Genomic DNA, 16316 nt, shown 5'->3' with positions numbered 1-16316 from the left:
AGGTTTTATTCCAAACTGCATTTACTAAAGTTACTTCTTTAAAAAAAATAACTCTTCCTTGTCCTTTTAATAAGTGACCTGAAGCTGTCAATCAGAAGTTCTGATCAGAATGTGATAAACCAAAGAAACCTGCTTTTTCAGTTATCCCCTCATATTTTTCACAGGTGAAATGCACAATTAAATTAAGAAAAGATGTTGAATATAGGAATACATCTTTTATTACCTCCACGGACTATTCTCAGAATGTAGCATTGCCACCTGCAAACATAAAATACAAGGGTCCTTAAGGTTTAGTCCGTACGAGGGACTCTCTATTGCATGGACAGTCAAACTCCCAGCCTGCTTTGTGACAGAACACTGTGTACACATAGTTGGTGTAATTCTAAATAAGAGATTCCTGCCTTAGGAAGCAGTTAGATTGGAGATTCTCTAGGGTCTGTTAGAACTCTTAAGATTTTGTTGATTTATAAATATTTATGGTTAAAAACAGGAAGAATAAGTAGGCTTTTAACAGATGAACGCTCTTTTTATTTTCCCTTTGGTGTGTCTTTTTTCTAGTTAATTTGTCAACCTCCTAAGAGCTTAGAATAACATATTTAGTGGGATGATGGTGTTGGGAAGGCAGAATTCCAAAATGCTATCAATGTATATCATTGTGTATGAAGCTTGATTTAAAAATATAAAACACAATGGTGATTGATTGTAATTAGTCTTTGGGTGGTGAACATGATGTAACCTATACAGAAATTGGAATATAATGATGTACACTTGAAATTTATATAATGTTATAAACCAATGTTATTGCAATAAAAAAATAATAATAAAAAAGAAAAAAATATAAAACACAGTAAAAGAAAGGAAATTAACCCTTTGAACATCTTGAGTATGAAAATACATTTTGCACAGTGACTTCCAAAACATGTGACAAAATAGTTGAAGGTTGTAAAGAAATTTTTTCTTTTTTAATCTGGAGAGCCTTTTCACTATTTATAATAGCAAGAGGCTGCAAAATGGAGAAAACACTCTACTTTAGAACGGGGACCAGTTGTCCCCGTAGTTTCTTTATCTCATTGTTGAGTTGGGATACTTGGCTCTTCTTCATGTTTTATTGCTGAACTAAATCTGGATATTTCCATAATGCAAGAAGGAAAATGTAGTTTATTTGCACAATTGTGGTAAGATCCCTGTGGTGAATGTTTTATACTCTTTAATAGTCCCACATGTCCAAGAACAACTGCTGTAATGCACCCTGGTCAGGACATATTGTCTCCGTGGCCCGTGGTCATGGGAATTCACATTGTTGTGTCCGCTTTAGAACATGTGGTGTCTGAAATCTAATGTGAAGTTTTGATAAAGTGTAAGAATGGGATTTATATCATCATGTATTATAAAAGAGGCTTCAAAAAATATGGTGTTTTTTGAATTGCTCCTTTACCAAATTTTACCCAGTTCATGTGGTATTCAGAAATAGCCCTTGTATATACTTTTATTTGTTTTTTATTCTTTCTTGGTTAATTTAAAAGGCTATGAATATCAGGTTATTTCATTTGTGTAGATTATTCTACTTTTTTGAACTGTGCCTGGGTCTATTTTTAATTGGTGACTGAGGCCTTAGCTTTTATTATATAATGTTCCATGGAAGACTTTATCATCTTCATATCTGAGAGAGGAAAATAGCAAAAGTGTTGAAATTTTTCTTGTTTCAAGATAATTGAAGAGATTACTCTGATTTGATGATGACATTTCCTGTATCTGTCAGTTGAGGAAACAATAGTTTTTTGCCTGATAGTGTCTGTGGAAGGGTTAAATGTGGCCTTTTGAAATTTGACTCTACCAAAGTAAATGTATATTTGAATGTTAATGACCAAGTTCCCAGTGAGTCCAGTGTTCACAATTATTGGCCTCACTCTATGTTGACTGTATAATTTCTCTAGTCTTTTGATGGGTTGCGAGTACAAAGAATTTCTGGCTTTTGTTGGACTGTATTGATATATACTGGGATGTTAAGTTAAAAATTAGAAAACCAACTCAGAAAATATTGACATCAAACCAACATTTGTTTTAACGTAAAAATGTGTTTCTTTTTATATAAATGATCATTAAAAACGTGCATTTATTTGAAAAATACAGATGAGCATTTATATTACAAAAATATATTTGAATAGAATATTATAATTGCAGGTTACTTTTATTAAAGGCGTATGTGCGCCAGGCATTGGTCTAAAATCTCTCATATAAAAAGCTCTTTACATGAATTATCTCACTTAAATCTCATAATAATCCTCTGAAGAGGTTTTATTGTCAATTCCATTGTACACACGAGGAAAGTGAGACACAGAAGTAAAATCCCAAATGTTTTGAACCTAGGCAGTGGCACTCGAGAGCTTTTAACTGCTGCTCTTTCGTACTTCCCTAAATTCTTTCTCTAAAAAGAGACATAGAAGGTTTATGAGTCAGTGTACCTTATGGGCATACTGTGTTACTTAAAAGCCTTTCCTTCCCCACCATCCCTCCTTCCCTCTGTTTTTTGTGGTTTTTAAAAATTAATTAGCTAATTAATTAATTTGTTTATTTTGGTGAGGAGGATTGGCCCTGAGCTAACATCTGTTGCCAATCTTCCTCTTTTTGCTTGAGGAAGATTGTCGCTGAGCTAACATCTGTGCCCATCTTCCTCTATTTTGTACGTGGGACGCCACCACAGCATGGCTTGATGAGCGATGTATAGGTCCGCACCCAGAATCCGAACCTGTGAACCCAAGGCTGCTGAAGCAGAACACGCAAACTTAACCACTACGCCACCAGGCTGGCCCCCCTTCCCTCTGTTTATTTGAGTCTCTGTAATAGAGTGCCAGGTACCGTGGGCGCTGATGAATAAGAACTGGTTCCTGTACTCAAGTTGCTCCCAATTTGGAGAATGCAGTCATGTCAACCAGTTATTACGATGTGGTGCATCATAGGGAAGAGGTGCATAAAGAAAGAGTTCTGGGGGCATGGGAGATCTTTCTGTGATCTCATTTCAGTAGTTATTTCCCTTCTGTTGCATCTTGTTGTAGGCAGGGACAGCTGATCTATTTTGTTAAGGTGTACAATAACAAAGCCATTTCCATGGCTCAAAGGGGGGAACTAAAAGACTGGTAGGCTTTGCATTTTGGAATTCTGGATATTCTTCACGTGATGATGGAACATTGATGAGCTTTGGCCATCAGTTCCTGGAAATTGCCGGTCATGGCCAACCAATGTCTGATATAATTAACTGTAATACATTCTTTGAAGATTAGCCAGTTCCATGGGCCAGAATTGTTGTAAACTCACATTGACTCATCGACACGCACACATATATTTCTACAAATTTAGTGTGTTCTGTTATTTCTCTCAAAACATTGGCATTCTCTTATAATAGCCTTGCATGTGTTTTTCTCTAACCTTAGAGTCTTAAAGTTTAGTATAATAAGTTATTATGCAAACAGATATGAAGTGATCTGTCCTTTGGGATAGTCAGCATAACATGTTGGTTAGCTTTGTGATTATTTACCCTTCCTGACTAGCTCAGTGGAAACATTGTCTTTATGCAGTCTGTAGCTAATCAAATATTACAGTAATAATGAATACATTTAGAGGTCTTTGATTGCTAATTTGGTCCAAGACACCTCAGTTAAAGCATAAAGATGATAGCCAGATGGATTAATTTAAAGATAAGCAAAGGCGGTATGAAAAACAAATAAATGAATTAAAATTAAAAAAAATTACTGGAATCAAGGAGGGATACAAAGTTGAAATCTAAAAGTAAATAACAAAATGTATATTGGTTTATTCAGTTAAAATAGAAGCCTTAGTTTATGGAATTTTAAGACCGGAAAGGGAGTTTGTGGTAGGCCAAATATTGGCCTCTGAAGATGTTCACCTTCTATTCCCCCAAACCTGTGATTATTTTACCTTACATGGTGAAAGGGACTTTGTAGCCTTAAGGTGAGGATTTTGAGGTGGGGAGATCATCCTGGACTATTTGGGTGGGCCCCTGTAATCTCTAGGGTCCTTATAAGGGAGAGGAAGCAGGGCCAGCGTCAGAGAAGGAAATGTGACAGTGGAAGCAGAAGTCAGAGTGATGCAGCCACAAGGAAAGGGATGGGGGCAGCCTCCAGAAGCTGGAAAAGGCAAGGAATGGCTTTTCCCCTAGAGCCTCAAGAAGAAATGCAGCCCTACCAACACCTTGATTTTAGTGCAGGGAAACTGATTTTGGACTTCTGACCTTCAGAACGGTAGGAGAATCAATTTGTGTTGTTTTAAATTATTGAATTTGTTACAGCAGCAATAGGAAACTAATGCAGACCTTAAATGTCATGTAGTACAGTGACTCTTAGTCTTTCTTAAGTCTCACCAATCAGGTTTTGGGAAGAGGAAGGGACGAGGGGGAAACAGGAAACACTTGCTGGTGATCAGAAGGATTGGGAGATCAGGAGAAATTTTTGGTGCCTAAGTTTACTATTAACATCTCAAAAGAGCACCAACGAGTAATTCCTGGCAATTAGCCTGGCAATTAGTATTATAGGATTGAGGTAGAGCAATGTCTTGTAGTTGTTCTGGAAATCCTGAGATCCACCTAAGCTGCTGCCCTCTCTTACTAGTGGTCAAGACCATTGGTTTTGATCTTCCCCCTCCTCCGATAAATGAAGGGCTGCCTCAGCTGCCCTAACTGTCTTGATCATGGCCACTGCCAGTCAGCCTTCCTTAGCATTTATGTGTGAAATATCCTTGAATCCATTTTTCACAGAACCGGTGGTAGTACATCAGCTCACATTAATGAGCCTCTCTCTCCCTGATCCACAGAAAAGAAGCCTGAAACTTTCCCTAACTGGGGCCTTTGTTTTAAATTGTTAACAGAAAGTCTTTTTTTAAAAATTTCATTCTGATTCTTTCTTTTGCATTTGAAGACCATTTTCTTTTCTTCTGTTTCATGAAAATGAGGACTATTTCGTCAACTTTTGTTTTATTTGGTCAGCTTGAAAATCAAGTTTTCCCTTTTTTCCAGCCAGTTGATCTTTTTTCACTTAGAGTATGTTATTTTCTAAGTCATTAGGTATTTTGTGTTTCTCTTGAACCTTATCCAACTACCCTCTGACTCTTTTAAGCTGCAGCTCCCTGAACTAGTTATTTAGTTTTATCACTGGGTCTAGTCAGTGATAGAAGTAGGAGTACCTTTTCGTGAATGTGGGAAAACATCTCTGCATTAATTTGGAAAGTTGACTTGAAATGGACATAGTTGAAATACAATTGGCATTAACTTGAATGAAAATCAGCTGGTTAATAATGTACTTTGATACATTAGATATATTACTAAGGACCTCTGTAAAGTGAAATGACCTTTTCAAACTAAAATTTTTGATGTTGAGATCTGTTCTTTTGGAAATTATTTTATTCCATCATTATTTAAAAATAATGCGCAGCAGCCCCTAAAAATTTAATTATAGGATCTCTGCCTTTGTTGGAGCACATTCTCTGTGCCTTTAGTTCTCCCACACAATATTTAGAAGAACATTGAGTTAAAATATTCTGTCAGTATCCGTGTATACCAAACAATGCATTAAAATACATAATAAATTAGTTTCCATTTAAGTTCTTCTTGGCTGAGGTTTGGTTTGTTGATCTTGGTAATCTATTTTGTTTGGAATTTATAAGGAACTATTAGTTGGAGAGAAAGAGAAATAATGGACCCTGTCCACTTAATCAAATGCCCATTGAGAAGTGTACAGATAGTTACTATTTCTAACAATTACTCATTCTTATTGTTGATCAATTTTAATAAAGTAACTCTCAGAGAAAGCACCAAAAGTCTTTAAAATTTTTTTCCTTTCTCTGTTAAGGTAAGCCTATGGGGACAGGGGCAAACCACTTTGACTTCATCCTGCCTCTCATCAAACTCTACTCCCTAGATTGAACATGTGCTGATGATATATATTTTTTTTTTTTGTGAGGAAGATCGGCCCTGAGCTAACATCTGTTGCCAATCCTCTGTTTGCTGAGGAAGACTGGCCCTGGGCTAACATCCATGCCCATCTTCCTCCACTTATATGGGACGCTGCCACAGCATGGCTTGACAAGTGGTGTATCGGTATGCGCCCGGGATCCGAACCGGTGAACCTGGGGCCGCCACAGCAGAGTGCACGCACTTAACCGCTGCACCACCGGGCCAGCCTCCTGATGATTTTTATCTGAACCTATCTTTATTATGATGGTTGCAAAATGGTGATTTTATAACCTACATTATCAGTCGATAGTCTACTACTGTAGGAGAGAGTGTTCCCTTTATTTATTTGCTTATTTATTTACTTATTGACTTATGAATCTCTTATCAGTCTTGATTCATGAGTTCCCATTTTCCCCAGTGAGTTACAATCTATTACTATCCTTATTTATTTTGATGTTCAAATTACTTTCTTATTTTTATACACTTGAGTGTCATGTGTGCCTTTAAAGCCACATGTCCATGTCACTCTATGTGCATTTATTTTGCTTTGTGCAAGGATTACACCAATTCAGTCTTCTTTTTAAAAATTTGAATTGTTTATTACACTTAGGTGAGCTTTACCTTCTCTGAATCTGTTATTATCTTTTTCTTACTGCTTCTGTTTTACCCATGAACCTAAGGGATTATTCAGCCATCCCCATCATAGAAGAAAAGGTTAAAAGTCCTGAACTGAAGACTCGTGCTGGTTCACAAAATCAAGCACCTTTGAAACTTGCATTCGTCATGTCTTTTCTTTTCCTACATTCATGGAATCAGCAGGCTTTGGAGTATATTTTGGTTATTTTAATACAATGCATTTTCTTTCTAAGTCTATTTTTTATATTCATGCTTAAAGTGCAATATTATTACTATTAAAATATTAAAATGATATTTATGTTCAGATTCGTGGCTTAGTAATAGTAACTCCCATTTAATGAACTTATACTTTGGTGCCTGGAGAGATTTTTTTTCAAATGTTTCATCTTATTGCCACTGAAAAATATTAACTTTTTAAAGTAGATATCTCAACCAAAGAGTCTGTGTAACATTTTGGAGTGCTTTCCCTTGAGACAGTTTGAAAAACAGCTGCAGTCGTGCTGAATATAGCTTATATAACTACACGGAGAGTGTGAGCATCCGTTGTCAGTATTTTGCCTCATTTCTTTTTTTTTATAGGAGTGATTGAAAACTCTGCTGTGGCAGAGATGATGACATTAGAATAGATAGTTCTAGTTAAGAAAAAAAAGTAATCTTGCTTTTAGAGAACATTTTAAAATTTTTACTCAAATACTAAACTGTTATGTTCCCAAAAATGTTAGGAGAATTCATAGTTGCAGAACTTAAAACCTTATGAGATGGTGAGGTTGGGTGACCATGGTCTGAGGTAAACTGATGACTGCCCTTAATTTCAGATAGCCCACTGAGGAAGGAAATGATGAATTCCTTTTAAAAGAATCTTAGATTATTAATAGTTCATTCTATATGGTTTTTTTCTACCTCCCACCCCTAGTAATTTTCCAGAATCCACTTCCCCAGCATTTAAGAGGTGCTGGTAAATGTTTTGCATTGTTGTAGATTACTGAGACATTTTTTTCTCCTATGTCTGTTTGTCCATGCAAATATTTAATTTAATTTATGGCATGTAGCTTTTTTTTTTTCTTTTGTGAGGAAGATCAGCCCTGAGCTAACATCTGCCAATCCTCCTCTCTTTGCTGAGGAAGACTGGCCCTGGGCTAACATCCATGCCCATCTTCCTCCACTTTATATGGGACGCCGCTACAGCATGGCTTGACAAGAGGTGTGTCAGTGCGCGCCGGGATCCGAACCGGCGAACCCCGGGCCGCTGCAGCGGAGCGCACGCACTTAACCGCTTGTGCCACCAGGCCGGCCTCAGCTTGTAGCATTTTTGAAGCTTTCTGGGCTCTCAGTTTTTCTCGGAGAACACTGTAAATTGGATTCTTGGAACTCGTTATTTCACCCATTCAAGCAGAGATAAATAGGTGTTTCTTAAACCTCTTATACAGAGTTTTATGTAGCCCTTAGCGTGATGTAGGCTTATAATAACAGCTGGTTACTACTCTATGGAAAACTGAGACAGAGAGAGTCACTAAGTAACTTGCCCAACATCACACAACTAGTTAACCTGAGCTGTGAACTATTGAAAAATACCTTTTTTGTATTTTTTTGGTGAGGAAGATCAGCCCTGAGCTAACATCCATGCTAATCCTCCTCTTTTTTTGCCGAGGAAGACCGGCTCTGAGCTAGCATCCATTGCCAATCCTCTTACTTTTTTTTCTCCCCAAAGCCCCAGTAGATAGCTATATGTCATAGTTGCACATCCCTCCAGTTGCTGTATATGGGACGCGGCCTCAGCATGGCCGGAGAAGCAGTGCGTCGGTGCGCGCCCGGGATCCGAACCCGCGCTGCCAGTAGCGGAGCGTGTGCACTTAACAGCTAAGCCATGGGGCCAGCTCCAGAAAAATACCTCTTAAATGCTCGACTATCCTGACTATATTGTATAGTAGTTAAAAGTTCAGACTCGTGAGACAGAAAGACCAGAGTTTAAATCCCAGCTTTACTACTTACTAAAAAAGTTGGGCAAATTACATAGCATGTCTTAAAGAGTCAATATTAGCTGTTATCCAAAATATATGCTAGCAGTGCCTCTTATATGTATTCTTACTCACTTTTTTTTAGATCTCGGAATGCAACTCTAAAGCTAGTTTATTTAACTAAGTACTGGATTTGAATCAGCTGCTTTAAATTCTAATTCTTATTGGAGCTTGTTGAAGATGATGAGGGCTAGAATGAAATAATATATGAGAAATCATTTGTAAATTGTATCACAATATAATAGCATGAAGTGTTAATTTATTTTAGATGAAGTTAATTTTTTCCACCATAAAAACTACATTCTCATAGAAAATTTGGAAAATATAAAAATAGAAGAGAAATAAAATGATCATCTGTTGTACAACCACCTAGACATAACTGTTTTGTTTCCTTTTAGCCCTGAGTTTCTGTTTTCTTAAACATAAATTGGTTTTTTAGGAACATTCAGCAATCCCAGAAGGAAGATTATATAAAGGAGAATTTGATAAAAGAGAATACTTATTGCTAGATGTCTTTTTTTTCCCCCAATTACAAGCCCCCCAATAATTCAGTCTCTTCATTATCAGTTTTAAAGATGTAGAAAACCATTTATCAGTCATTTGGGCAATATAAATGGCCATTTTATACCTCTTTTTAGGTCTGCTTTTTGGGAGGGTTCTTTCCTATGCTTCTTTAATCTGTTACTAACAGGGCCTGTGTTAAGAGTGGCGAGGCCTGGCTTGATAGCAATTCCTGTGAAAGTAACAGGGCATCTTAAATGCCCATAAGTTTTATATGAGCCAGCAATGTGTTGTGATGGCTCTAAATGCTATGCAGACTTGGGCTTCATTGGTGAAAGATCTGAGGATGTGATTTTCTTGCTGTGCCTTGTGCATCTAGGTCCCATCCGGCATATTGTATTCACTTTGGGGGACTGAGGTTTGAGCTGGGCATTGACAGTGTGGGAACAGGCGACCAGGACAGCAGTGGGTCCGGAAGTCCTGTCAGTCACTGAACAGTTGAAAGAATTGAGGATGTTTTGCTTAGAAAGCACCCTAGGATAGCTGAAAGGAATCCACAGGTAAGAGAGGGAGTAGACTCCTTATGGCTTCAGATGGCAAAACTACAGACCTTGGAAAGCAATGAGATGAGGGTTCTCTTTGGCTTAATATAATTATATATATGTGTGTGTGTGTGTTTTATATGTATGTAATTTATTAGGATGTCTAGTAATAGAATAGACCTTAGGAAGGAGGAAGTTTCTGGTTACTGAAGGTATTCAAGCTGAGGTTGGATGGATCCCTGCCAAGAGATATTATAAAATGCATTTCTTCACTGGATTCATTCATTCACTCTCTTATTCACTCACTCACTTTTTTTTTTTTTTTGTGTGTGTGTGAGGAGATCAGCCCTGTGCTAACATCCGCCACTCCTTCTCTTTTTTTTTTTGCTGAGGAACACGGCCCTGGGCTAACATCTGTGCCCATCTTCCTCCACTTTATATGGGACGCCGCCACAGCATGGCTTGCCAAGCAGTGCGTCGGTGCGCGCCCGGGATCCGAACCAGCGAACCCCGGGCCGCCGCAGTGGAGCGAGCGCACTTAACCGCTTGCGCCACCGGGCCGGCCCCCGCTCACTCACTTTTTATTGAGCCCTTCCTGTGTGCCAGGCACTCTGCTCAGTGCTGAGGAGACAGAGATCAATACAGTGGGCAAGAGGATGGATTAAATGACTCCAAAGATCCCATTATGGCTGTAATTGAAAGAAATCGCTTGATGCTTCAGTTTCCTTTGCCAAAAGTGTAGTGCTCTGATTTGTGTATTACTCTGCCTTTTAAACCCTCCAGCATGTTACTATGACATTTCTTCTGTGATGTAGAGTAATGCTTCATATCACTGTCTAAAGATTGTAGGCCTTTATCTCAGGTACATGACAGTGTTTTATTTCTCCACCTTTGAACATAGAGGTTAAAGTTGAATATAGAGTCAGCTTTTGATGGAACAATGTTGATTTTTTATGGCAAATGTTGAATTCCAGGCTGACTTACCTAAGTTTTCAAAGATTCAAGATTTATCAGAAAGTATCATGAGAAAACACAATGCTTATTAAATGTAAGGTGATATTATTTATTAATGTTGGAAGTTCATTGTACTTAAAACATATATGGAAGAGTCAGGTTCTAAAGTTACTTATTTTTCTGAGAGGAGTTATAGTTTGTATATACTGAGATATTGAATCTCAAACTTCAGTATTTTTAGATTGACCATATATCTGGACAAATTCTATTCCCGCCTGTAGAGATCAGATAGTACCAGGAGAAGCAGAGGTGCCAAGAACAAAATGTGCAAATTTGGAGGCGATATTGGGGTCTCTGTACATTTTGGCCCATCAAATAAGGCCAGCTGTTCATTTGTTTTGTGTCTAGGTTTGGAATTCACCCAGTTGCAGGCCGGATGCCTGGTCAGCTTAATGTGCTGCTGGCTGAGGCTGGGGTGCCATATGATATTGTGTTGGAAATGGATGAGATCAACCATGATTTCCCAGGTAAGTGATGGGGGCGATGGTGAAGTTGAAATATTCTTAGTGTGAATAAAGCAGTGCCAGTCATAGGACATAAATTGTGAGATCATTGAAGACCTGCTAGTCAGCTAAAGAGTAACCTGCTCCTAGTAGGTACACAGTTGAAATTAAATAAATGAAAGACAGTACTGAATAAGGTGCAACAGATTTGTAAGCAGCATGAGTAGTTTTGTTCCTGTGAGGAGACTGAAGGATGGTGAAAATCTCGAGAGGCGGTGCAGTGCAGCGCATTGCAGAGGGACTCTGAACAGACCTGGCTTTGGAGTCCAGGTCCTCACCCTCACTTGCTTGTGACCTTGAGCTAGGTACTCAACCTCGGTTTCCTCATTTATAAAATCACTTCTACTGATAATTTAGTGTCTGATTCTTGGCCAGTGTCTGAGATTTTACTGGTTTCCAATTGTACCAATTCATGATAAGTAAAATAGTTTTGTGTTTTCTTTAAAGTACTAGGACTTCACTAGATAAGGCACTGTACTTTATGGCTGTGATTGGGTAGATGTTGAATGCCAGTGACATTTGGTCCAAGATCATGTTTGTTAAAATTAAACCAGTTCTCTCTGGCAAGTACCCACTGTAAATTTAAAAAATAGTGTTTGTTAGAGAAAAATAATGAAATTGTGTATATGTCTAGATTCACATGGCATTTTTGGCAAAGTTCTAAGGTAGTTTATATTATAGTCCTTAAAGAAGGAATTTAGGCCATTTTAATTTTATGCCTCCTTTCACATTTCACTGTTGCTAAATTATGTGTGAAACCTGCCAGTTCCAGGAATTATGGACACAGCTTTAATACAGGACAGATTCTTAGACTGTTTTCTTTTAGACATCAAATTGCATCTTAAGTGATTATTTCAAAAGTTGAAATGGAATGCAAATCTTATAGAATAATGTAACTGGCAAGATCAGTTTGGGATAATAAAAGAATTATCAAGTCAGGTGCGGTAGATCCATTGCAGGGAGGGAAAGCATAATAATGCAAGCTCCAGTGGGGGTGCTCAGGTTCAGATGCAGACGTACTGCTAAAAGATGTACTGCTTTTTAGCTGTGTGACATTGGCTAAGCTGCTGAACCTCTCTGATGAAGTTCTTTATACAGTGCCTGGCACAAATTTGTGTCCTATAAATATTAACTTCTGTTATTGTTATAAAGTTAGATCACTGTAATTTGCCTGAAAAGAAGTGAAAGTGACCCCTTTGAGTTTTACATTTTCTCTCTTTTTTTTCTATTATGTAGACACTGATTTGGTCCTTGTAATTGGAGCTAATGACACTGTTAATTCAGCAGCTCAAGAAGACCCCAACTCTATTATTGCCGGCATGCCAGTCCTTGAGGTCTGGAAGTCAAAGCAGGTAAAATTTTAGACTTGTGTTTCATTCTGATAATCAAATGTCTCTTAAAATATGCACACAGAACTTTCCTTGGTCACTTGATGAGAAATGACGATGTCTTTTAGGAGGCCCAGGAATTAGAGTACATTTAGGGCCCAGCTCTCTCTATCCTGCTTCTGTCTGTTCTGTGGTCACCAGAGAATCTGAGTGAGTGCCCTGATCACGATTAGAACTAGATGAGATTATGTGGATGGATTAACAAAATCTGTAACCACAGCTGAAAAAAGAGCTTTGAGCTTTTGGAATGAGTCTGGCTGGATTCCAGGTTGAGTCCAGTGAAGCAGATGGCTTCCCTCTGGGACAGTGAGTCAGTATCATCGCCTTCCTATATGAAGACGAGCACATTTTTTCATTTAATTTTTTCAAAAGGGAATTTGTATGTTGTTATGGAGTGTCTAGAAGAAAGGTGTTGAAGAGGAGGTCTAGAAGAAATCCAAACAATACCATGGCATAAGGATGTCAGCCCTACTCACGCACATTACTTCTGAAAAAGCTAATTGCTAGATTGTAGAGAACTCAAAGTCTTGTGAATTTTTCTCTGCCCCGGCAGTGGACAAGTCTCTTTACCACTCTCAAGTCATATCTGCATTTTAAGAATCTTAATGACATAATGTTCATTTGCCATTAATTTTGTTTCTCTTTATTATATATATGTGAGTTTGAAACTTGGTATTTGTGGTGAGTAGCTATGCCGTGTACTTGTGCATGTGTATATGAAAAATTATTGCCTCAGTCATTAATATTTGAGAGTTTGCAGAGTATATTACTGTACTAATGCTATATAAAACATAAATAAATTTACACTGCTTCCATTTTTGGATAGATTACATGTCCTAGAAGACCATAGAAAGGCTTTTCATTTCATTAAGAACTGACTTGATACTGAACAGGATAGCAACATCCATAATCCTATGGATGTCTATAACACATCAATATTAGAGATGGACTTACCTCTTCCCTTTTGCTTTGTAGGAGCATAATATTAGTTATTAGCTCTGTCCTTGTGACAAGCTAGGTTGTCCTTTGGGCTTTTGTCTTAGAACCTTTTGATATACTTTAAAGTGATGGAATGAGTCATACCATTTTCCCACTGCACTACATTTATCTTAGGATTCATATTAAAAGCTTATGCACTAAGTTTGTTCTCTCGAGCCCATTCAGAGAAAGATGCTTCTTTTTCTGACTAGAAAATGTTGTGTATACTCTTTAGAGAGAAAGGCATCAAGAAGAAAATCACTTGTAATCTTATCACTCAGAGATAAACTATTGTTAACATGACTCTTTCTCTAATGGATATAAGAGTTATGGGCACACTTAAAAAATTAAAGTTAACACAGTGCAAACATTTAAAAAATACTCCTTGTCTATTTTGAAAGTCTCTGTACTAAAGAATTAGTAGTGGTACATGCTTTGTTCAAAGTTAGGGCAGGGCAGTGTTGGTGTGCCTACCACGTCCTAGCCAGGTCAGTTAAATACTCTCTCTCACTTCATCTTTGGTTCTTAGGTCATTGTTATGAAGAGGTCCTTGGGTGTTGGCTATGCTGCAGTGGACAATCCAATCTTCTACAAACCTAACACAGCCATGCTTCTAGGTGATGCCAAGAAGACATGTGATGCGCTGCAGGCGAAAATTAGAGAATCCTACCAGAAGTAAATTTTAAAGATCAAGCTCTTGTCTAACAAAGCCACCTCTTCAGTTATGGGAACAGGCAAATGAAGTATCAATATATATAGCTGGTATACATCTGTAGCAAAGGTCTTGGAAGAAAAGGAAGACTGAAGAAAGCAAAGCAAATACAGGGAGATTTTTCAAGAGCAGTGATCCCTCAATTTTAAAAAAGGATTGAAAATTCTAAATGTCTTTCTGTCCGTATTTTTTGTGTTACGAATTCCAAAAGTATTTTATAAAAGGAGAAAGAACAGCCTCATTTTAGATGTAATCCATTTGGATTTTTTTTTTTATTCTTCCTCAATAGTCAGCAGTGTTTTAAGAAATTAAGTCTTTAGGATTTTAGGACTCACATTACACATGGATCTGAAAAATATGACACAGTGTAAACATTACAGGCACCTGCATTTATGTTTGTTCAACAAACGTGACTGATTTGAAACTTTTATCAACTCCTGAGCTGTCCTCTTACCATTTAACCATAATCTGATTAACCATATCAAATCAGTTTCAATTTTTCAAACTGTGCTTCCGATTCTAGGTTTCAGGGATGTATTTTCTCACTTCTATTTTAATACGTTAAAGGACTAGATAATCATCAGAGATGCTGGAAACAATTAAACCGTTTGCTTTGTATGTTTCATTAGACCATCAATGAAACACATAATTTGAAATCAGTATTAGTTGTATTTTTTTAAACCCCATTTCCAATCAGAGATCTCTTTAATTTCAATCAATTTATAATGTGTAGTACTGTATTAAGTGCACTTGAATGAAATTCAACTATTTGACTAATAAAATGAGTTCATCATGTTTGCATAGTGATGTAGCAATTGTCTCTGGTGACAGAAGGCTGAAATCGAATAGTTCTGCCTGTTATTAACATCTGGGGAAGACTTGCTACTATGAAGTGAATGAAATTAATCTGTCTTAACTATTTGCAAGAATGGTTTTTTCCCCAAATCAGAGTGTGTTTTGATGTATTATGTAATTGATGACATTTGAGAGAAATGGTGGCATGTTTTTTTAGCTACCTCTTTGTTTAAGCACCAGTAAAGATCATATCTTTTTGCAGTAAAAGTGTAGATTTTCTTTGTTACTTTGCTGCTGTACCAAAAGCTCTATTATGGTTGAATGTGTGATGAATATTTGGAATATTTGTCTATATAATTAATTTGGTACTAAGTTTCCTGAAACAATTATTAACACATAAAAATGGTAATCAATTTCTGTTTTGCTGTGCCTGAGATTAAGATCTGTGTGTGTTTGTGTGTGTGCACATGTGTGCATATGTTTTAAAGCAGGAAAGACTCTTTTTTTTTATTGTGGTAACATTGGTTTATAACATTATATAAATTTCGGGTTTACATCATTATATTTCGATTTCTGGGTAGATTACATCATGTTCATCACCCAAAGACTAATTATAATCTATCACCATACACATGTGCCTAATCACCCCTTTCACCCTCCTCCCTCGCCTCTTCCCGTCTGGTAACCACCAATCCAATCTCTGTGTCTGTGTGTTTGTTTGTTGTTGTTTTTATCTTCTATTTATAAGTGAGATCATATGGTATTTGACTTTCTCCCTCTTACTTATTTTGCTTAGCATAATACCCTCAAAGTCCGTCTGTGTTGTCACAAATGGGCAGATTTCATGGTTTTTTATAGCTGAATAGTATTCCATTGTGTATATATACCACATCTTCTTTATCCATTCGTCCCTTGATGGGCACCTAGGTTGCTTCCAAGTCTTGGCTATCGTGAATAATGCTGCAATGAACATAGGAGTGCATATATCTTTAGGCATTCATGTTTTCACGTTCTCTGGATAAATACCCAGCAGTGAAATAGCTGGATGGTAGTATTCTTAATTTTTTTGAGGAATCTCCATACCGTTTTCCATAGTGGCTGCACCAGTTTGCACTCCCGCCAGCAGTCTATGAGAGTTCCCTTTTCTCTACATCCTCTCCAACACTTATTATTTCCTGGGAAAGACTTCTTTTTAGTCTTTAAGTGATAAATGCAATTTGTTAATGGATCGTAGATCATTGGTAACCTCAAGACTGAATTATATCATGAA

General features: G+C 37.4%; 1 protein-coding gene across 4 annotated transcripts in view; it reads left to right on the top strand.

The window, feature by feature from the left end:
• NNT (nicotinamide nucleotide transhydrogenase) overlaps positions 1-15614 on the top strand; it is an 86106-nt gene extending 70492 nt beyond the window's left edge. For all 4 annotated transcript variants that reach the window (XM_058564119.1, XM_058564117.1, XM_058564120.1 and 1 more), the window contains exons 20-22: positions 11019-11137; positions 12410-12525; positions 14069-15614. In XM_058564119.1, coding sequence (XP_058420102.1) covers positions 11019-11137; positions 12410-12525; positions 14069-14218 — 385 coding nt within the window. In that variant the 3' untranslated portion in view covers positions 14219-15614. The remainder of the gene's footprint in view (positions 1-11018; positions 11138-12409; positions 12526-14068) is intronic.
• Positions 15615-16316: the final 702 nt, after the last annotated feature.

The sequence above is a fragment of the Diceros bicornis genome, chromosome 20 (assembly GCF_020826845.1).
Source record: "Diceros bicornis minor isolate mBicDic1 chromosome 20, mDicBic1.mat.cur, whole genome shotgun sequence".
Lineage (NCBI taxonomy): Eukaryota > Metazoa > Chordata > Mammalia > Perissodactyla > Rhinocerotidae > Diceros > Diceros bicornis.
The sequence above is the reverse complement of the archived record's forward strand: the minus strand, read 5'-3'. Positions and strand labels throughout refer to the sequence as shown.